This window comes from Corylus avellana, chromosome 4 (assembly GCF_965113065.1).
Source record: "Corylus avellana chromosome 4, dhCorAvel1.hap1.2, whole genome shotgun sequence".
Lineage (NCBI taxonomy): Eukaryota > Viridiplantae > Streptophyta > Magnoliopsida > Fagales > Betulaceae > Corylus > Corylus avellana.
In genome coordinates this window covers 32,990,069-33,012,485 of record NC_142493.1, presented here as the reverse complement: position 1 = coordinate 33,012,485, position 22,417 = coordinate 32,990,069, and the positions used below count along the sequence as shown (strand labels likewise).

At 37.2% G+C, this 22,417-nt stretch overlaps 2 protein-coding genes across 3 annotated transcripts; one reads left to right on the top strand and one right to left on the bottom strand.

The window, feature by feature from the left end:
* Window positions 1–2,308: 2,308 nt before the first annotated feature.
* On the top strand, window positions 2,309–8,488 carry EMB25 (DEAD/DEAH box helicase). The gene is made up of 8 exons (XM_059589310.2): window positions 2,309–2,800; window positions 2,938–3,113; window positions 3,210–3,323; window positions 3,931–4,039; window positions 4,128–4,214; window positions 5,085–5,203; window positions 5,697–5,874; window positions 5,988–8,488. The coding sequence occupies exons 1-8, from the start codon at window positions 2,309–2,311 to the stop codon at window positions 8,241–8,243; spliced, it is 3,531 nt and encodes a 1,176-aa protein (XP_059445293.2). The 3' UTR covers window positions 8,244–8,488.
* Window positions 8,489–10,297: 1,809 nt separating this feature from the next.
* SNL4 (SIN3-like 4) lies at window positions 10,298–22,096 on the bottom strand. Of its 2 annotated transcripts, none has more exons than XM_059589308.2 (24): window positions 21,694–22,096; window positions 21,455–21,583; window positions 20,779–20,934; window positions 20,482–20,668; window positions 20,304–20,402; window positions 20,028–20,195; window positions 19,610–19,940; window positions 18,782–18,918; window positions 16,950–17,025; window positions 16,842–16,871; window positions 16,352–16,659; window positions 16,102–16,256; window positions 15,590–15,717; window positions 15,232–15,486; window positions 14,118–14,813; window positions 13,912–13,994; window positions 12,895–13,545; window positions 12,658–12,758; window positions 12,437–12,575; window positions 12,190–12,342; window positions 11,905–12,068; window positions 11,715–11,826; window positions 11,414–11,590; window positions 10,298–10,596 (listed from the first exon to the last, which is right to left on the bottom strand). In XM_059589308.2, exons 2-23 carry the CDS (start codon window positions 21,526–21,528, stop codon window positions 11,447–11,449), a joined length of 4,347 nt encoding a protein of 1,448 aa, XP_059445291.1. In that variant the 5' UTR covers window positions 21,529–21,583; window positions 21,694–22,096; the 3' UTR covers window positions 10,298–10,596; window positions 11,414–11,446. The 2 variants fall into 2 exon arrangements, with proteins under 2 accessions (XP_059445291.1, XP_059445292.1); XM_059589309.2 differs by having other exon boundaries at window positions 13,924–13,994.
* Window positions 22,097–22,417: the final 321 nt, after the last annotated feature.

Sequence of the window (22,417 nt, the reverse complement as noted above, 5' to 3'; positions counted from 1 at the left end):
CACAGGCAAAAAATAATAATAATAATAATAATACTGAATTTAATTGATATAGTTTACAGAATATAAGGAATTGATACTAAAATTAGGAGTGCAATGTGATCCTTGTAGCAATCAATTTGAGTTCTCTGGATTTAGTGGAGGTTTATTTGGACTAATTTAGAACTGAATTTGATATTCAATAAGTAATCAATTTTAATTATGTTATCAAACTTTTTAATACTACGTGTTGTTACAATATAAAATAGTTGATGTATAAAACTTGAACATTGCTTCTTCTTTTTTTTGTTTGAGAAATTAGTTATGTTATACCGAATACATTATTTAGGATATATTCATCGTGTGGGCACATGTAGAAATATGTTAATTAATCTGTTTTAAAAAGTTATTTAAGCTTTATTTGGATATTTGTTCCTAGCAACTAAGTTATTTATGCATATCATGCATATGAGTCACGTCTATAGTTGTGTTATATTTTGGTTTTTATGTAATTTCATAGTCTTTTTTTTAGCATGTAGTTTCATAATCTGTTTTGTGGACTTCATTTTTTGCGATGTAGTTGTGTTATTATTATTATGTTTTTGATGGTTAGATCATAATTAATTCAAAAGTTTTTCACGAGAAAGATAGTGAGTGAACCATTGATGTTGTAAATTTGTTAGCATCTAAGCCAAATCCTTTATTTTTTTCCTTGTATGATATTATTAGTTATGACAAATGTAACATTGTGTGCTTGTGGAGGTAGGTACTAGGTAGTAGGCACAATATGCCACCGAAATTGGTATAATAATAGTGAGTAATACTACACTTCATATTCATTTATTACATGTGTCATATCGTCTGATATTACGTGTTTTAAGTATATATATATATACAAGTGATTGTCACTGTAAACTTCTTTAAAAACGTCATATCAACCAATTACCGATATAATAAAACGAATGTAAATAATAATATTATTCAATTAAGTAATGTTATATACTATATTTTTATTTTTCTTTTATTTCAAAAAGTTCATGTGATTTTTAAAATTACCATTAATTTTAGAATGGATTATTAGATAATTTCAAAAATACATAAACTTAAAAATAATAAAATGAAATAAAAATAATGGCATATAACATTCAATAATAGTGGACATATTTAGTAGATGTGCATTTTATAACTGAACTGTGTGTATGTGTTACAAATGGGCCCAGATGAATAGTAATTTGTGACCCATTTTAGTTGTAACAAATAATTATAAAACGTTTACGTGTGCAATTGTAAGGGGGAAGTGCTAGGGAACAAAACAAATAAATTTAGACAAATTTTTAAACTGACGTGGTAGATTGTGAGTGACAGACAAAAGAGAGGGAATTGCATTTTTTTAATTTTAAAATATTTGCTACGTCAATTTAAAATTTTTTCTTGGTTCATTTGTTTGGTTTCATAACACTTTTCATTATAGGGAATGTGGATAAAGTTGATCAATTTGTGTTCAGTTCTTTACAGCCAGGTTGTCTTCAAAACAACACAATATGTTTTTCTCAAATTTCAATCCATACAATTCACTACAATTTCCTTCAACTTTCATCTTAACACAATCAATTATCATCCATCATCATCCATCATTATTCAATTATTCAGAAAAATTTCATAAGAAAAATTGCAACAATAAGGCTAGTGCATGCCAAATTGCACCACCATCAATGAGTATCGAATCGCGGTTAGTTGATTTCCCTCGCAATCTCTTCTTCATTTTGTCGAATAGTAATGTCTACCAAGTTATCAGAGATTGGAAGGCCACGGAGATTAGGAAGTTTTTTCCTTGAACTTTCAAAGCCATGGCTTGCTTGTTTTGGTTTCCAAAAGAGAATTTGAGATCGGGCTTTACAGTTATGAGAGATGCTGCCCCTGGAGATGGCCGGATATTGCCTCCTTCGGGCCGTGATACAGGTTACACGGCGTGCTAATTTTGCACTCAGCGTGCTCACCCGCCTCCTTCACCTGACCTTTGATTTCTATTTCTAACCACTGGCCCACACCATAGATGAAAGCCAACTGATTTTGGTCGGATTCCGTCGGGCGGATTGGGTGGTCGGCTTTTTTAACATGGATCTTGTGAAATGTGTTTTCTACCAATTACAACATAGCAAATAAATCTATCCAAATTATCTTAGCCCCCTATGGCCCACATAAAAACAAAAACAAAAATAGAAATACTAAAACGACGACGAATCACTTTATCCCCTCAGGGTGCACTTTGAAGGACAAAACAAAATATTCCGTATATAGTATATCCGAAGAGACCCGAGAAATCTCTCCCGCCATGAACACCCTCTCTATCCTCTCACCTCAACACCCTTCCACACTTTCCATTCTCACCTCATCTATTTACAAAACCTCTATATTTTCCCAAACCCTCGCTATTTCGCAAACCCTAGGGTTTTGTTCTCCCAGATCATTTCGCACACCAGCTTCACAACATTCACCACAATTCCGCGCCTCATTCAAGTCCCCGAGTTCACTCTACCCCGTAGAGCCCCTACTCTCCGACGCCGACGATGACGATGATGACGATGACGACGTGGCTGCCGATGAATACGACGACATATCTGGCGACGCGTCGGAAGGAGTCGACCAGAGCGACGACGAAACCGAAATTTCTATTGCCGCAGCAGAAGAGGCGCCGATTCGGCAGGAGGAGTTCAAGTGGCAGAGAGCGGAAAGGCTTTGCAACGAAGTCAGGGAGTTCGGAGAAGATATCATCGACGCCGATGAGCTCGCTTCGATATACGATTTCCGCATCGATAAATTCCAGGTTTACTTCTCTGCAAATTCTCAAATCACAATTATTATTATTATTTTTTTCATTATTTTGTATAAAATTTCAGTGATTCAGTTTGAGACATTTTGAGGTTTTGTGCTTATTTGAGATTAATTAATTTATTTTGGCAGCGTTTGGCTATACAAGCATTCTTGAGAGGCTCATCTGTTGTGGTTTCGGCGCCGACGAGCAGCGGGAAGACTTTGATTGCCGAAGCCGCAGCGGTAGCCACAGTAGCCAGGCAAAGGCGAATCTTCTACACGACTCCACTCAAGGCATTATCCAATCAAAAGTTTCGCGAATTTCGGTATATTAGTCTTTTCAATTTGGTTTAAATAGAACAAATTAAACGCTTTGTTGATTGTGCTTAATGACATTGTATCAATAACGCTTGGTATCTCAGTGAGACATTTGGAGACAGCAATGTTGGCCTTCTTACGGGAGATTCTGCAGTTAATAAAGATGCTCAGGTTTTGATTATGACTACGGAGATTTTGCGCAATATGTTATATCAGAGGTACATTATATCGTAAATTGAACTCTGATCACAGTAGCTTATGGGAATTACTTAGTGAATGCAGCTGCAGTGAGTGTATCTGTGTATGTATGGTGCAATGTCATGGTGAAATATACGTGGGAATATTCATAAGATTCAACATTTCCTATCAACTTAAAGGTTTTGGGATTACAGGTTTTGAATTCGAACACTAAATTCTGACTCTATAGCTTATCTTATCACATGTTGGGGTTTAATTGTTGAGGAAGAGTTTGAGCCCATACTTGAGGAGAGTATTAATATATTAATTTAATGATTAAATTTAACCCATGATTTAAAAATATGGATAAATGATTTAATTTTTCATATTTTCTGGATAATTTTTCTTTTTACTATTTGTTGTCATGGATGTCAGTGATTTGTGTTCATGCTATTAAAAAAAATATTATGGTATGGTTTCTGCGACCCAGTAGCTGGTTGCAGATTGCATTCTATTTCTAGCATAAAACTATAGGAAAACTTTATTGGGACACCTCCTTTATATATTCACCTCTCACTTACATCGTTAATTGGTTAAGTTGATAGTTGAGATCAAAAGGATGATGGTTTACTATATCTTCACATGCAGTGTTGGAATGGTTTCTTCTGATGGTGGACTTTTCCATGTTGATGTGATTATTTTGGATGAAGTTCATTATCTAAGTGACATATCTCGCGGTACAGTGTGGGAAGAGATAGTAAGTACATTTTCTTGTCCAGGATCTCTTTTATTGCTGAATATTTCATCACGTTTTTTCAAGATATGATGTATTCAATATATTTTAGGTTATTTATTGCCCAAAAGAAGTTCAACTTATATGCCTGTCAGCAACCGTTGCAAATCCTGACGAGCTTGCTGGTTGGATTAGTCAGGTATTGTCTTTTATTAGCTGACCTAGTCTTTTAGTATTTCAGATTTTGTGGGATTGTAATAATGCTTTCTTTATATACTTTAGTCTTTTACTTTTGTATTGTTATCAATGTTTTAGTGAGACCAGTTGGCACATGTTGAGATAGCAAGATGGAGGCGTTAATTTTTTTTTTCCACACTTTTTTGCATACACTTAGAATCAAGCTTGTTGTTTGTTTGATAATAAATTTCTGGTGATTGTTTTGGGGCGGGAAATGCAAAGGTGGAACTTTTTGGGCACCGACTGATGTTTTAAAAAATAGCCATGTCTAGCAGATTGAATATCTTCTTTGAATATTTGGCACAGTGAAAGTATTTTGCCTTAGCAATACTTGGAACACTATTTTTGGAACACTATTTTTCCTACTTTATTTCCATGTGGAGTTAGTTACACACACACACACACACACACACACTACCTATTTATATTTTTCTCAAAGGATATCAATATTATGAACTGATAGATTGCAGTCATGTTATAATTACCACTCCTTTATTTGAAGCGAGCAACTTGAGTTTCGATGTCTAGAGAAAATATTTTTTATAGAAGACCCATTGAGATCTTTATAATTGTCTTCTTTTACCTTGTTGGGTGTTGGCTTGTCATTTTTTGCTGGTAGTTCCCTCATGCAATCATTGGCTGTCTCCTGGTATCATCAAATTGTCTTTACTGATTTCATTATTCGGCTTGTGTTTTTAGGAAATACATAAATTATTAGTGTTCATTCACTTCTGCTTGTTTACCATTGCCGATTTGTGATTTTTTTTGGGATGACTGATCTATGGACCTGTGAGAGGATCAACTTTTTCTAATTTTTTAATCATATTTCTAGATTCATGGTAGAACTGAATTGGTAACATCTTCAAAGCGTCCAGTTCCATTGACTTGGCATTTCTCTATGAAGACATCTTTGTTACCTCTTCTTGATGAAAAGGGAACGCGGATGAATAGGTATTGTTTTTAGTAATCGATCCTTATATCACTTTATTCAATATAACTTACAGTTTCTTAAAGGTTAATGCAAGAGTAGGGATGCGTTAATTTTCCATTATTCTTTCTTTTCTCCTCTGCTTTAGTAAATCTTTTTATGGGGATTTGTATAGGATTGTCTAGTTCGTATTTTTGTTGCAGTAGTTGATTCGTTTTCTTTTTAAAACATGTTTTTAATACTTAGGAAAACCAAATTACTTTGTTCAAGCCATAACTTGTATCATATATTTTGCCATGGTTATTCAGTTGAACATTCATGGTGAGAGTGTGAGGTTTGGTTCAGATTTACCATGAGTATATGGTATACTGTAGGACATGTTCTTTTTTTTCTTTTTCCCTCCTTTATTAATTAATTTTGTATGTTATCGCCTCTGTCCAACCTACTCTTTGAACACAGTGGTGGAAAGCTAGTATTGTCAATCATTTTTATTTTCTTTTCTCTAAATTGGAACAGGAAGCTGTCACTCAATTATCTACAACTTTATGCTTCAGGAGTTAAATCTTACAAGGATGGTGGATCTAGAAGAAGAAATTCAAAAAAACATGGAAGTGACATGAAATATGACAATATTGATAGCATGTCTGACGCTCCTCTTTCAAAGAATGACATAAACACTATTCGACGTTCACAAGTATGGGCTTATTGCATCAATTCTCTAATATATGATCTCTATCTACCTGACTTTTAAATTCCCTCAAGAATGACAAATCAATTTGATTATGGGAGTAAATTATTGATTTTCAGGTTCCTCAAGTTATTGACACATTATGGCACCTTAAGGCAAGGGACATGCTGCCAGCAATTTGGTTTATTTTTAGCAGGAAAGGATGCGATGCAGCTGTTCAGTACCTTGATGATAGCAAGCTCTTGAATGAAAGTGAGATGAGTGAGGTCAATCTAGCATTGAAGAGGTTCCGCATTAGGTATCCTGATGCTGTCAGGGAGACTGCTTTAAAAGGACTGCTGCAAGGGGTTGCTGCACATCATGCAGGCTGTCTGCCATTATGGAAATCGTTCATAGAAGATCTGTTTCAGCGAGGACTTGTCAAGGTTGTCTTCGCTACAGAAACGCTTGCTGCTGGAATGAACATGCCTGCTAGGACAGCTGTTATTTCATCCCTCAGCAAGAGGAGTGATAGTGGGCGAATCCAATTAAGCTCAAACGAACTGCTTCAAATGGCTGGGCGTGCTGGACGTAGAGGCATTGATGAAAGGGGTCATGTTGTGCTTATTCAGACTCCTTATGAAGGTGCTGAAGAGTGCTGCAAGCTTCTATTTGCTGGACTTGAACCTCTTGTTTCACAGTTTACTGCTTCGTATGGTATGGTACTGAATCTTCTTGCAGGTGCAAAAGTTACCAGCAGATCTAATGAATCAATTGACATGAAAGCCATACAAGCAGGACGGACTTTGGAGGAAGCTAGGAAGTTAGTTGAGCGAAGTTTTGGAAACTACGTTGGCAGCAATGTTATGCTTGCTGCAAAAGAGGAGCTTACTAAAATAGAGAAAGAGATTGAGATGCTGACTTTAGAAATTAGCGATGATGCCATAGATATAAAGAGCAGGAAGCTTTTATCAGAGGTAGCATACAAGGAGATTGCAGATCTACAGGAAGAATTGAGGGCAGAAAAACGTCTTCGGACAGAACTGCGAAGAAGGATGGAATCCCAGAGAATTTCTGCTCTAAAACCTCTTTTAAAGGAGTTTGAAAATGGACATTTACCCTTTTTGTGCCTGCAATATAAAGATTCTGAAGGGGTTCAGCACTCTCTCCCTACTGTTTATTTGGGAAAGGTTGACTCACTCAGTGGTTCAAAACTTCAGAACATGATTTCTGCTGATGATTCTTTTGCATTGAATGGAGTTGGGACACAGTCAAGTGATAGTGACCCTGAAATGAGCCCAGACGTTGAACCATCGTATTATGTGGCCCTTGGTTCGGACAATATGTGGTATCTATTTGCAGAAAAGTGGGTTAAAACAATATATAGGACAGGCTTTCCTAATGTTGCTCTAGCTCAAGGGGATGCTTTGCCTCGGGAAATTATGAGGATGATTCTTGATAAGGAGGAAATGAAGTGGGAGAAGCTTGCTGATTCTGAACTTGGTTGTTTATGGCGCATGGAGGGATCTCTAGAGACCTGGTCTTGGAGCTTAAATGTGCCAGTTTTGAATAGTCTTTCTGAAAGTGATGAGCTGCTACAAATGTCAGAACCATACCATGAAGCCGTAGAACGTTACAAGGAACAAAGAAATAAAGTTTCACGTTTGAAGAAAAAGATAACACGAACAGAAGGCTTTAAAGAGTATAAAAAAATCATAGACATGGCCAGGTTTACCGAGGAAAAGATTAAACGCCTTAAGGTTAGATCAAAACGTTTGACCAATCGAGTAGAACAGATTGAACCATCTGGTTGGAAGGAGTTTTTGAAGATCAGCAATGTCATTCATGAACTTAGGGCTTTGGATATCAATACACATGTAATATTTCCTCTAGGCGAAACTGCATCTGCAATCCGAGGAGAAAATGAACTTTGGCTTGCAATGGTTCTCCGAAATAAAATCCTGCTAGACCTAAAGCCTGCACAACTTGCTGCTGCCTGTGCAAGTTTAGTTTCTGAAGGGATCAAAGTTCGTCCTTGGAAAAACAACAGCTATATATACGAACCTTCCACAACTGTAATCAATGTCATCAAGTTCTTGGATGAGCAAAGATCCTCCTTTTTGCAAATGCAAGAAAAACATGGGGTAAATATCCCCTGCTGTTTGGATAGCCAATTTGCAGGTATGGTCGAAGCCTGGGCATCTGGGCTAACTTGGAGGGAAATGATGATGGACTGTGCAATGGATGAAGGGGATCTAGCGCGTCTCTTACGACGGACTATTGATCTATTAGCTCAAATTCCTAAATTGCCTGATATTGATCCATTGCTGCAAAGCAATGCAAAGGCAGCATCTAGTGTCATGGACCGTCCACCAATCAGTGAGCTGGCTGGATAATGTTCTATTGCCACTAAAAAGTATATGTGAAATTGGCACAATCGTTTCCTACAGTTCCAGTATTTATTTATTTAATGTATCGAATTGAACTTGAACTTCATTCAAAAAAGATGTAGTGCCCTAGTTCGCCATTGGAGGGAAGCCTTTGTAGCTAGGCAGAGTACTGCTCTGTACCCATTAACTATGACGTAATATGACTGTCATTACTAACCCCTAAATGATATTCAGATTATTACTATTACTTCTGCCACGGTGCCTTTTGGTTTCTACTTCGCACACTCGTTGGCTTCAGTTCTTGTGGTGCAGTGATTTTGATACACTACTTGACAGACTTGTTAGTGCAATAATTTTGATATGTAATTGCAGGTCTCATGCTTTCTGATTGTACATTGGTGGGGAGTGATGTATGGAAGCTGTTACCCAGCAGAAAATGCGAAAGCCTGCTGATTTTGTCATCCATTGCTCTCCTGAATGGGAACATTTCTAAGAGTAAGACATCCTTTTTATGATGATACGGTTATTAGTATCGAGTGTTGAGCTTTCCTAAGCCTCTGTCCTGCTTGATTCTCTTGGCCCCATGAATGGAGCTTCTGGAGAAATACGTGTATCTCCTTTTTTGATAGTGAGGAAGAAAAATTGTCTGCTAGAATCATTAAGGCACCACAAATCGGTTGAGGAAGTTGCATAGGATACCTTCCCTGAATAATCATCTTGAATCTTGGATTTCTGTTTTGCGATATTTTTTGCCCTCTATTGAGCTCACGGGCATTTTGCATTGGTTGTTAAATAGTCGTGTACTAGGTCAACCGCTCTCTCTCTCTCTCTCTCTAGTTTCTAGAGGGAAGCCCTCTCCTCTCTCTTCTGTGAGATATTCTCCTTCCTCCCTCTCTTTTGAGTGCCGAGAGAAGAGGAAAGAGGTCTGCTTCCTTCCTCCTCTCCATCCCTCCTAGTTTCTATCTGTTTTGTTGCGGGACCACTGCCTCTGATCACAACCACCAACGCCAGCCTCCCCAACACTCTGCGCGATTGAAGCTCTGAGCCTTGGTTCCCCCACCTCCACCCCTGCCCACACGCTGCCACCTCTCCTCATTGGGCCATGAAACATCTCAGAGGCCCACACATTTTGTCTGCTCTCCCCACTTTAGCCTATGGAGACTGCAATATTTGATGTGACAGCGCATCAACCACTGGGTACCACCCTGATCAGACATGGTTGCGATCTCTTCTTCCAGCCAAACCGACAACAATACTTCCCCCTGGTGGGGTTTTTTTTATTCTTCAAGTCCTTGGTAGCTACCGTCACTAGATATTCCCCCCTCGTAACTCAATTGTTGGACATGTTTTCCAAAGGAACATGTTACATGTTCATCTTCCAAGCTTTTCGTTTAATTTTATATAATGAAATTTCATCTTTCCCAATGGGGGAAAAAAAACGAAAGATAGCTGATTTACTGTATTACTCGTCTTGCACTATTCTTTGGGTTTGTTGCTTAGCGAATGACACAGATCAGTTTTCCCCTTTCTCGCATGATACTTTTGAGTCGCGTTGTGTTTTTCGATAACAATGGTATCTTTGAGGATTGGCAGGTAAGATACTACATGCCAAAATGTCACAAAATTAGGAGCAAATCTAATGCATTATAGGAGTTTGCACTGGGGGCATAACATGGTTTCCTTGTTTTTTGTCATTTACACCTTTTCAAATGACAGATTTGGGCCAAGTATTACCATGTGCTGGTATGCTAATTCAAAAAGAAAATCCAGTTCATGTACTCTTAACCATCACGTGAAATATCTCAATTCCATGTTAAATTTAGACAGCTAAGTGTCAACGATAAATACAAAAAAAAAAAAAACAAACAAACAAACAAAACAAAACAAAACAAAACAAAAAAACTTCAACAATAACGCACTTGACCTTCTAGGTTAGAATGCTCTGTGCAAACTTCTACAGCAAGGATACATTAGTACATGTGCCTTCACCAATGCGATTTTGTTGAAACTGGTGTTTTGGAATTGGCGATAATTTCAATAAAATAAAAAGGACAAGAAAGTTACGAAATAAATTCCAAATGAAATTTCCCGTAGGTTAAAAAGATTAAACAAGAATATCGATAAATGGAATGAACATGTATCTCAAGTTTACATCACAAATTACCTCTATTTACACAATTGTGGCTAAACGTACAGTATACTACACCCGACCAGCGATATCCCCCTCAATTCTTTATTTGCTTCGTAAGACAGTATTAAAACACTTGAAAGATGATTCCACGAAAGCTTTTCCCTCCGTGGCGCCCCAATCTTTCCAACTCTGGCTGGCGCCTGAGTAACTAATGCGTGCAAAAAGCTACTGAAAAACGTCAACACCCAAATCATATCAGATCATTTTCATCTATTTCAACTACACAAAACAAAAGCAGGTACTAGCAATTCAATTCACGCTCAGAACCAACCAATTTCTCCAGTCCATGCATTCACTATGCGCTTCATGTACTAGTTCAAAAACAAAAACAAAAAACACTTGCAACAAATTTAATCCTATTGTAATGAACATCATGACATCTACTTCTCTCAAACCAGCATTAGCTTTACTGGGTCACCTCCTGTATCTACAAACTCACTTTCAGAGCACAGAATCATCCACTATCAACTTCAAGTGAGAAACTCATAAGCACTGCCTCCATACACATTTCACTTGGGTCATTCACAACTTTCCCTTCCTTTCCCACCATTCCAACTCCAAGTAAAGTCATGAAGAGGCATGCTATGACACCACCATAGCCCCCACTCCATCATGTGCAGCCTACCTACACCGTCAATACACCCCACTTGACTTTCATAAAACAAAATACAGGAACTTGAATCTAAAATTGCAGGAAAAACTACAGATGATAATGTTTGGAAAAAGTACACATACTCCCCTCAAACCAACACTCAAAAGTTTCAATGTACCCCCCAACTAAAGATTGCATCAATGTACCCCCATATTAAAAGCTAAATCACTATAGATATGTTATTATTGTGGGTGTTATTATTGATCCAACATTGTGGTTTGGGGTGTGGAGAAAATCACATAATAGCAATCGAAAAGATAGAAGACAACCATATTTAAATCACAATAGATATGTTCACTGCAGACACATTTTAAAAGTCACATTAATACATACCATATCTACTTAGGGTCATAGGAAGTCATATTATCAGCTAGAAAGCAGTCTGTGAAATCGTTGTACTCTACTTGAACAACTTCTCGAGAACTTTGCCTGGTCATGGCATGAACTGTAAGTTGTCCTTTTCCTTTTCACCCGGAACAAGAAGTCTTCTGTATCTAAAACGTATGAGACCTACAACGTACAAAATTCAAAGATTAACAAAGTAGCAGTTCAGACTTGACCAGACAAACATGTAATGACTGCAAAACTTATCATCAGCACAACAAAAACAAGAAATGGATTTTATACAACATACCTTGGATGAATTGCAAGCTATCTTACACTCTAATCCATTTACAACTTGCACTCCTTCCATTGCCTGGCATGCAACAGAAAATTCATCGCCATTGGCATATTTGCGAACATTCCTGCAAACAGCAGCAGGAATTATTAGCCACGACCAATCAACTGCAATAATGGTGAATATCTTTTCTCCTTACATATACCTCTTCAAGAAGATCCCAGACTTCTCTTTTTTTTCAGGAACAACAGAGAGGAAGTCATTATGCAGATATGCTGAGAAATTAGGGTCCATGGAAACAGCAGTCACTTCAGGCTTATCATGCCCATAGTCCATGAGCTGAATAGACAAACGGGTTGGTGTAGATGACTGCAAAACAATTTATAATCATAAATTTAGGGCAAATATAAATTTTCAGATTTTATTTTATTTTTAATTCAAAGACAACTTATTCAAGAAAGATAAGGAGGCAAAATCACTGAAGACTTACACATTCAATGCGATATATGTTCTCATCATGAAGAAGAACGCGGGCATTTTCATGATAAACTATATCAACAAATCGCCCAGGCTTTCTTGATTTTTCATACGCATATAGTTGGAGAAGCTTGTTCTCCATCTCATCAGTGGCAACTGTTTGAAGCTGAATGCAAGAAGACTCTTACAGGTAACACAGAAATAATTGAAGGGAAGGAGAAGGAGATAATTAAGCACGAAATTGGAATTAAGGATCATACTTGTTTAACAAGTTTATATATCAGCTTGTCCAATGTGAATAAAACATACGACTGAGTTCCAATAATTGCTCGGCAATCATCCTCAAACTTTGTATTGTCGGAAGAACCATCAAGCAAATTGTAAAGTGCATTCATGAATCTGTAACAGCAAAAACATAGCATTCCTGATTATAGGCACTGACGTTAGAATTGAAGGAAAAAAAACACTAAAACTAAATCACCTGGCATAAAGATCAGTAGGGCTTGAATCATTTGAAGCCCTCCATTTCCTTTCAGCAGATGAAGAATTAACCTTTGCTGATTGGATTCTCTCATACAATGTCTGTCAAATCAATGAAAATGTACAAAAATATTTTATGATAATAATTGTATAACAAATTTGGAAATTTAATATTAAAAAAAAAATAAATAAATAAAGTAAAACCGAAAGAAATCAAATAGCATATGATGAGTCTTACTTGGTGAAGCCTAAAAAGCACATAGAAGGAGTCATTTCCATAAAAAACTTGAGAATCCTTTTCTTTCTCATGTAATGCTGAAGGGACATGCTTTGCAAGAGGCTTCACAGTAAGTAGAAAACGTTCTGAATACGGTAGTGATGTCCCATCTCCTTCAACATCATGCGCATCAGCCATCCCCTCAGCTTCACCTTCACTCTCAGCCTTATTATCATGCTCATCATGGTCTCCATCTTCCTCATGCTCTTCACGAGAACACTCTTCACCATCAGCAGACTCACTTCCTGATACATCCCCATTCTCAGAAGCATTCTCAGTGTCCTCTGAAGACCTCTGAGCACTTTCCTCACCTTCGTCATCAGCATCAGCATCATTTTCTCCTCCTGCCTCCCCACAACATATATCTTCTTCTCCGTGTCTAGTTGGATATTGCCTGTTTACAGCACCATCCTTTGCTTTATGCACGGCCTCCAAACCAGCATCTCTATAAACTGCAAAATTATCCTCCTCAAAATCTCCATTTGGAGATAATTCACCCTCTTCTCTTTCAACTTTGAAGTGTCCAACAGATTCTTCTTGGTATCTGTGAACTTTGCCACCATCTGACATCACCCCATTTGTGGATATAATTGGTCTTGTAGAATCGCCACCCTGTCGGATAAAAATAAAATAAAATAACATTTTCTCAGCGACATATTAATCACAATATCTGTAACCATCAAGATCCAAAACCTAGCATCAAGCCCAATAATTCACCAGATTATTATAAACCTTAGCAGCCAAACTGATTGATCATGGGTATCCTCTGCAATGATTTACTAAAAGCTTATTTCTCAAAATATATTTTATAATTGGTCAATGATACTTGCCATAGCATACCATAAAATTTTTTTTATCTAACTGAACATATCAACTTGAAAAATCAAAAAAGAATCCATAAGCAAAACCAACTCAATGTAATGACCAAGGGACACTACATAAACTTGAGATGTTAACTTTAGGAGAACTGCTACATACTGTTCGCTGTACCTCAGATGAAGGTAAGTCGACTCCACCCTCAACAGCAACATTGCTAGGTCTGGATGGAGTAGCACTACGCCCTTGCAACAAAAAGATGCATCTCAGAATCCATACTGAATAGGAACAACTAGGAAGTGACAAGTTCAACGGAGATGGTTGTGTCAATTAATAAAAGCTTAATTAGTTTAAAGCATTCTGCAAACCTGATGTGTTCTCTATGTTTGTTCTTGCATTACTTTGCTCCATTCCAATGGCAAGCAATGCATTTGAATTCACTAACCGTTCATTCGAATTATCTTGCTTGCCGACTCCAGATAGTTCATCAGGCATAGATGCATTGATATGTACTTTACCATGTTGAGAGGTATTGCAAAAATGATCACCTTTATGTGCAATATGTTCTGCATCATGAGGACTATCTTCTTTAACCCCATTATCCCCATTTACTGGCCAAGCCCTGCAAGAACTTGATTGTTCAGGTGGAATACTTTCATCTCCATTTCTGGAAGGATTTGACTGTTTGGGATTCATAGCAGTAGCAGCAGCACCAGGACTGAGATCACTCTCCCCAATGGTAGCAGCACCACTTTTAACAGCATGATTCTTTGCCTTAACAACATCTTCAGTATCCTCCGCACCCTGAGGTCGAGAAGGAACACCAAGCATGGGTTCCAGAAATGTTGTCCAAATCTTCATAACTTTATCCAACTGTTCAGTTGTACAAACTTCCCCACAGGAATACTTAATGAGCTGATATAAATCTTCATGAATATCTGAATCAGGGTACTCGAATTCCAAATTTGGAATGATTGGTCGTCTATTTCCAGCAGCAATAGCAAGTAGCACATCATCTTCCTTGCGCTTCTTCTCACTAATTTCTTTGATCTCTGCCAATAAAGCTGTAAAACACATGACAAATGAACCATCAAAACTGAAGAACATATGTATCAGTATATCCAATTGTAATTGGATGAGTCCATAATAATATTAATTGCTAAAATCAGTCATTTGTCATTTCTATAGTCAAATATCTTTTCCTCAAAAAATAACAACTATGGTGACATTATCAGATCACACATTAACCCAGTCTAGTGCGTCTTATGCACATACATTTTGTTTAAAACAAGGGGAGGCAAAACAAAACATAAGCAATTACAAAAGAAGGGAAGAACATAATTATTGAAGATGCAATCATTGCTAGTTAGTATTTATTTCACTTTACAAGATTATAGTACATCATGAACCTTTAAATATCAAGATTCCTTGTGTGGGAGCTGAAAGTATATCTAAATACTGAGACATCAAGGAAAAAATTACCTTTCGTGCTCGAGCTCTTTGTGTCCTGTTGCTTGAAATAGAAGCTGCGATGGTCAAGTGATTTGTGATAATTCTTAGAATAAATTTCAGCCCAGACTTTATTAAAATCAGAACGACACCTAGCCCATTCCTCTTGTTTCTGCTTCAAGCGCGTTAGTATAACTGGTAACGCAAGAGGAGCATTCTTCCTCAACACATCCATCACATCAAGCCCATGGTCACCATATAAACGTTCAATGCACCTAAGATTCAGTGCTGCAAAAAACACACAAGGAATATCCCTATCAAAAAAACATTGGAGGAATGAGCTACATAACGTATGTCCTGGAATTTCCTTAGTTATTAATCAAGCTACAACCTGTGAAGTACTCCTCAATACGAATTGGACCATCTGTTTTCAATGTATTATTGTTGATCTTTTCCAATAGTTCTTCTACACGCTTGGTGGTTACATTCACAGACTCTAACAACATGTCCAGTTCGAACCTGAAAGCAGGATTACAAAAATATCACTAACTGCAAAAGCAACAAAATGCTGGATACTACTGCCAATTAAATCAAGCATATTGATAGTGATGTGGAGAAAAAAGAGGCGAAAAACAGGGCATGTATTAAGCCCTAATAAAGCTCCAACCTATCTATAATAGCAATAATGCTGTTGCTTATTCCAGAGACAAGACTTAAGTTTCAGCAATAGAACAGCAAACATGACAAAGTAGGCAGCTAAAACTAACAAGAGAAATGCTAAAGCCCGATGAAAATAAAGATAATTTAAACAAGAAAGACAGCGTACCTCATTTCACCTATAAATTGAATCAAAATGGAAAGAAAACAAAAACATAAATATTATAACCTCAGTCAAGCTCTAACCTGTCATCTTCACATCGGAACAAGCTTTCTTCATACTGGTTTTTGCGCATGTGTTTAAAAGAGTAGTCCTCACTTCCTGAAGTGACAGATACCCAATGATCGTTCAATACTTCAGCTCCAAGCTCTGTTCTATGGCTAGCTGAAGGAATTGGATACTGCACCATTGAAAAACAAAAACGAATAAAATAAAAACAACAAAAGAATATCAATCTCCTGAAAGTGTGAAATTAAAGAAAAAAAAATTGCATACATTCTTTGGCAGCAGACGGTAACTGGGACTGCAGCGCTCACAATTAGATAAGTCAAGTTCATTAATAGGTTTTGACATGTACTTATCCTTGCTTGGAAATAAAGACACCTTATGACCCCCGCCATCTTTATTGCTAAAGGCAGAACTTTTGTCAAGTCTATCCCTTTCCCGGTTTTCAAGTCTATCCCTTTCTCGGTTTTCACGGTCTCTATCTTTAACCCCATCATCCCCCCTTTCACGATCTCGATCTTTTTCCCTGTCCTCTACCTTTACAGATCTGGGTAAATGTCCATCATCCCACAAGGATTCTGTAATGAAGTAACAGTCCAGTTCAGTTTTATAGACCATACATGATGTTTGAGAAAATCATAATGCGTCTACAATAATCTATAAAAAGGTTCTGTTACAAAACAATGCCAGCTGAAGCAACTCCACAACAAACTGCATCTAGCCTAAGGATAACAAAGGGGAAAGAAATCATTTTACGTACTTTTACTCATGACACCAGCAAGGAGTGCATCTGCAGTGCAGGATTTGATTAGATACAAAATTAACAATGCAGAAACCAGAGGAAGTAAACATTAGTTTAAAGAGTTACCATTCTTCTCACAACGTGCCAAAAAATCATTAAATCCATCCATAAGATCTGGATATTTTCCAAGTAAATCAGACACCTGACATAAGCCAAAGTTTCACAAATTATTGATTGTATTCCAGTTAATGCCTCTTAATAGGTAAATCAAAGGGATTCCTTAGCTATACTGTGTTATTCTCAATATAACTAAGTACACGAACAAGTTGATCCAAAAAATTTCTAAATAAATCAGGGGATGTCAGCAACACCAGACAAGCAAACAATCAAATTACAATACACCACTAGCAGCCAGAAACGCAGGGAAGGATTTCTTTCTTGAGGTTTTGTTTACGCTGGAAAAAAGGGGGGGGGGGGGGGGGGGGACGGGGGTGGGGGGGTGTGTGGTGACATTGGTCTATGACTCTATAAAGATCGAACCTCCGAATACCAGGACCAAAACCCGTTGCCTTACCACTTGGCCACGCCCCACTAGGCTTGTCTTAATTATGGAATGGAGAGGTTTCAAAAATCTGGAAGCATCACATTTTTTCAATCTTAAATGATATGTTGTGCTTACATCAAATTTATACGTAACCTTTGTAATGACCAAGTATCATATATCACATCTGAAAACCTGTGTAATGTAAAAACTTAATTCTCATATTACCAGAAAAAGTGATGAGCGACATCCACTAAAAGAAAAATAACAGAAAAATAAAGGCCTGAAACAATGAAAAAATTAACAAAATCCTTAATACAAAAATGAAATTGCCAACAAAAGGAGCAATAACATTTAATGCTTTAAATCTTATTACAACTCAACTATGCTTAATCCCATCAACATTGCTCTCCATCTAGATTCAATTTTTTCTTTTATAAGTAATTAGCCCCAAGACAAAGGAGAAGAAGAGTTTCGAACTAGTAACCTCCATCTCATGAGGCGTAATCTCCAACTGATGGAGCTACCCCTTGAGTTTTAGATTCAATCTTTCTTCTTTATGCTAAGTAAAAATGTATTGTTTTATCCTTTAGGCCAGAGAGACTACAAGAAAACTCTCGAAAGTTACATTCATCATGATTTGGAAACCAATTTGCTGCACCACACTGGTTGTCTACCCAAAGCTACCATAACACACTAATATCCTAGCGAACCATGATCTGGAATCACTCGAACCAAAAAATGTATTATGAATCCAAAAGTTTCTGTCCCTTCATTTCCTCATCATACTGTTGAAAGACATCATTTTGAGTAAAACAAAAATCTATTATTACAAGTTTGGGGCAAAACCAACCTAGAATTCTAAATTGCACACATTTTAACTGAAAGTGTAATTCATCACATGCTAACTTCAAATGAAACAAAACACACAAGTTGTACATAAAATCTACTCCCATCACAGGATTAGTGTAGTACCACATCCCCATAACCCTTCTGGATACCATCCTGATCTGTTTTATAGGTAATCCAGTGTTTAACTAACACAGCTCTACTTTGTTAGGGCCTGGGACCAACTCATGTTTACATAAAATTCATGACAATAATTTTTCTTTAACTGACTCTACCCCTGTTATTTAACAAGAGAAAAGAACAGGGCGTCCTGCTATGCTTTTGTAAGCTGGCGACTGGACAACTTAAAGGGGCACCAACCACTATGCATGGCCATGGTATGCCTGTCCTTTCCTGCATACAGAGCTCCAGCCGAACACTTGTAATTTAATAATTTAAGAATTTTAAAACTTTCTTGTTCAAAATATCAATTACGTGTCATAAGAAATGCTTGATAAGCTTAACCATATTGATGAGAGCCAATGATACAATCAGTATAGCGATTATTAGATATTTTTATCATCCATACCAAACATTGTAATTCTGATCGATTAATTATTTCCTTGCTATAAATATGAAGGCACTTCAAAAATTCCTGGTAATCATCAGAGTTTCCTAACTTCTCCTTCACTTTCTCGCAGAAAGCAAACTCTTGACCATACATACCTGCCAGAACATGACCCAAGTTAAAGAAGAACCAAAAACAAGGCAGGCAGCAATAAAGTTCACTAAAAAAATTGTCATGTGATATGTAAGTAAGAATACTCAAAGCTAATAGGACAATACTAACACAATAAGGCAAGTATGTTTAACATGCTAAGAAGTGAATGTGGGTTCAGAAAAGGAAAAAGAAGTGTTATAAGAAAACTTTTCAAAGTTCAAGTTTTATAACTACCTTTCAGGGTAGAACAAAAGGCTACTATGTACTAAAGATACAGTGACAAATTATAAATTGTCCAAATACAATTGACCTCAATCTTGACATCGGAAGTTAATTATAACAAGTTACGTCTTCTCGAGAGACGGCCAAGGATTTGAAGAACTCAGTCACTTGTTCCCATATACTTGATATTTTCCTCCATATTGTAAACAGCAGCAGCAACAGTAGTAGTAACAACAACAATAACAATTAAACTACTCACAATAATAATGATGATGAATTAAGTATTCTGCAATCCTCAATTATCTAATTTACAAGGATATATTAATCTCCTATTTCCCAAATGAAAAACCAAATTCACATTGCAATAAGTTAATAAAGTTATTGAGACATACACAGCTTTCATACATAAGGAAGGTAATTGGGATGAGGATGCAAAGTTCAACAAACGGTTTCAAAGAAAGCTAAAATACTCACTTTTCAAGGAATTTTTATCATCATAGGATGATGAAATAGGACGAACTCCAAAGTTCTCATCACCTTCCCCACCTTGATGCAATTGTTCAGCAGAGTCACGATGAGCTTTTCGCTTGTGGGGAAATCGTTGCAAGTTGAATTCCCTATTGCCATCATGCTCAAATTCTCTATCATCTCTTTCCCTTTCTCTCCTGTCTCTGTCTTCTCGCCTATCCTTTTCACCACGCCTCCGTTGCTCTTTCTCCACTCTCAGCAAAGATCTATCATGGTCTGGATCGGGGCGGTCAACACTGAGGTCACGGTCACCTTGTGAAGCCATTGTCCTTTCTTTCTGGTAAAAATGCTAGTAAGCCAGATGTCAGCCCAATGATCATGAAATCAGAAGGGCAACATGAGGATAAAAGAAAACAACACAAACCTTGTCAACATGCATTGGCCGCATTGTAGGCATGGCAGAGCTTCTATCCCGGAGCATAGAATTCCTACCAGGTGGAACATAATGAATGGAAGCTGTTCCTGAAGAATCAGGCAGAAAATGCGTGAACTCCTCAAGCAGGTCTGCGTGGTCTTGGAAAAGTGCAGCGACCTGAAGAAGGTAAACGATATAATCATCAATAACATGAACCAGAATTTCAAAAACTTTTAAAAACTAATGCTGGAGCTCCATGACATGGGACAAGAAAAAGAAACGCACCTCCTGGTAGACCTCAGTGATGGACTTGTTTTCCTTTCTGTACATATTCAAAATGTCCAAGAATGACTTGTAAACATGATCATCACCCTGAAATCGCGTCTGCGCGCAGAGAATTCATTAGATTACAAAACCTAAAACCAAAAGCATTACCTCAAAAAAACCATGTAATAATACCTACCTTTATCTTGTTCACAAAACTGATAGCTTCTTCAAATTCCACAGGCTTCTTTGGCGTAGGTTGCTCATCGTCAAGTGGAAGGGTGATCTCATATCCCTTTGGCAAGAAGGTATTGAAACCCAAAATTAGGTCTCGATGCCCTTTAAATAATTCCTTTACTCTTGCTATCACGCCCGTAGTGTCAATTCTACAACAAACATAAAAGAAATACAAATCAACAAACAATATCCAGTTTTCCCACAAGAAAATTACACCCCAAAAAAAGCTAGGATAGAGCACAATGTATCATAATCAAACCTTTGAGCCTTAAAATCTTTCATGACTTCAAGAAAATCATCATATTTTTCCCTTTTGTCTTGAAATATGTCCTTCACTGCCTTGAGATACGCTAGGGCATCATTTGTTGTTAGTTTCTGTGTATTTCCTGCTCCCATCATCTGGGGTTGCCCAGACCTTCATTGCCCAAAAAGAACACGTTAATAATTGGAGAAATTGAGAGATTCACAAACTCTTCCAATAGATCAATACCCAAATAACAAATTCTCCACAGAATCAAAACTTAATTTCAAACAAATAAATATTCTCATCGCAGAGAGATGAGAGAAGTGTAGATACACACAAGAAGAACGATTGCTATCTTTGGGTTCTCTATCTACACCTAAACAGAATCAATCATTTTATAGAATTTATCATACAAAAATCTGATCTTTTCACAGCGAGTCAAACAAATTTTTCAGCTTTACTTAGAAACTAAACGATAAAGAAAACAATAACGACAATCAAAGTAAATCAACGAAAATCAACTAAACAAATTTACACAACCGCCCTTCAAAAATTGCAGAAATTCCCCCACTCAAATACTTAAGAAGCTTAATCTCATCGCATACACAGTAAAGCTTCAATAATCAGACACAAATAAAACATATACAAAAATTCAAAAAAAAAAGAAAAAGAAAAAGAAAAAGAAACTCACGATTCTCCTCGAGAAGACACCACGGGCCGCTTGAGTTGAGAGCCCATGTAAACGTCGTCTCTAGACCTCTTCATCCTTGAAAACGCAGTCCCTCTCTTTTCACCAACAAATCATGCTGAAACCAAAATCCTGCAAAACCAACTCGCTCATTCCAACCAAAACAACAAGCACAAAGCAGATCTAAACCGCAACAAAAAACTAAAACAAAATAAAATTAACAACACAAGCAAGAATCGGACCTCTAAACAGATCACCTTCGTAGAGCCAAATCGTAACCAAAAATTTACAAGTAATTCACGTTACTTGAAGATAAAGCAACGTTGAGATAAATTGCAGGGGAAAATTTAATATTATCTTAGCGAAATTGACATAGTAACACGAGAGAGAGAGAGAGAGAGAGAGAGAGAGAGATCGTTAAGTCGTCCGAACAACAAAGTCTTCCACAACAAGCTTTCAGAAGACACGAAGAAACAAAGAATCCTCTGTATGAAAGAGTATTTTGAAGGTTATATTTGATTCTCAAACATAATAAGGAGGGAATACAAGGTCACTTTTTCAATTTTCTCGGAAGACAAACAGAAGTATGTGATACAATGTAAAGAGGACGATGAAAATAGAGAGAAAAGCGAGAAAGAGTTTAGAATGTGATATATATGGGGATATAAAACACTCTTAAAAGAGAGAAGGAGAATAGGGGTGTGGCGGTAGTCATTTTTGAGGTTCATTTGCCGGTTGCCCTATGGATGGGTTACCGGTAATAGGCGGTTAATCTAGTCCTACGTGTAAAAATTAGGGCTTTTTGATCTTAATGGGAGCGTACCAAGCACGGTCCAATTGTGATTATTGAAGGTTGCTATAAATGTGGCATTCTGAGGAAATTATAAATTAGGTTAACATGGGGCGGGGCTGCCAAATTGTGTCCTTTTTCTGAATATTGCGTTGGAAAATTTGGGTTATTTGCTT

What these genes read in the sequence shown, in the direction of transcription:
- EMB25 (XM_059589310.2), top strand. Translation starts at nt 2,309, where the DNA reads ATGAACACCCTCTCTATCCTCTCACCTCAACACCCTTCCACACTTTCC. An exon ending in TTGCTGGTTGGATTAGTCAG is followed by an intron (nt 4,215 to 5,084) that starts GTATTGTCTTTT and finishes TCATATTTCTAG; the next exon opens with ATTCATGGTAGAACTGAATT. An exon ending in ACACTATTCGACGTTCACAA is followed by an intron (nt 5,875 to 5,987) that starts GTATGGGCTTAT and finishes ATTGATTTTCAG; the next exon opens with GTTCCTCAAGTTATTGACAC.
- SNL4 (XM_059589308.2), bottom strand. Translation starts at nt 21,528, where the DNA reads ATGAAGAGGTCTAGAGACGACGTTTACATGGGCTCTCAACTCAAGCGG. An exon ending in GATCAGAATTACAATGTTTG is followed by an intron (nt 17,026 to 18,781) that starts GTATGGATGATA and finishes GGCTTATGTCAG; the next exon opens with GTGTCTGATTTACTTGGAAA. An exon ending in TAGCTTGCAATTCATCCAAG is followed by an intron (nt 11,591 to 11,714) that starts GTATGTTGTATA and finishes TGTACGTTGTAG; the next exon opens with GTCTCATACGTTTTAGATAC.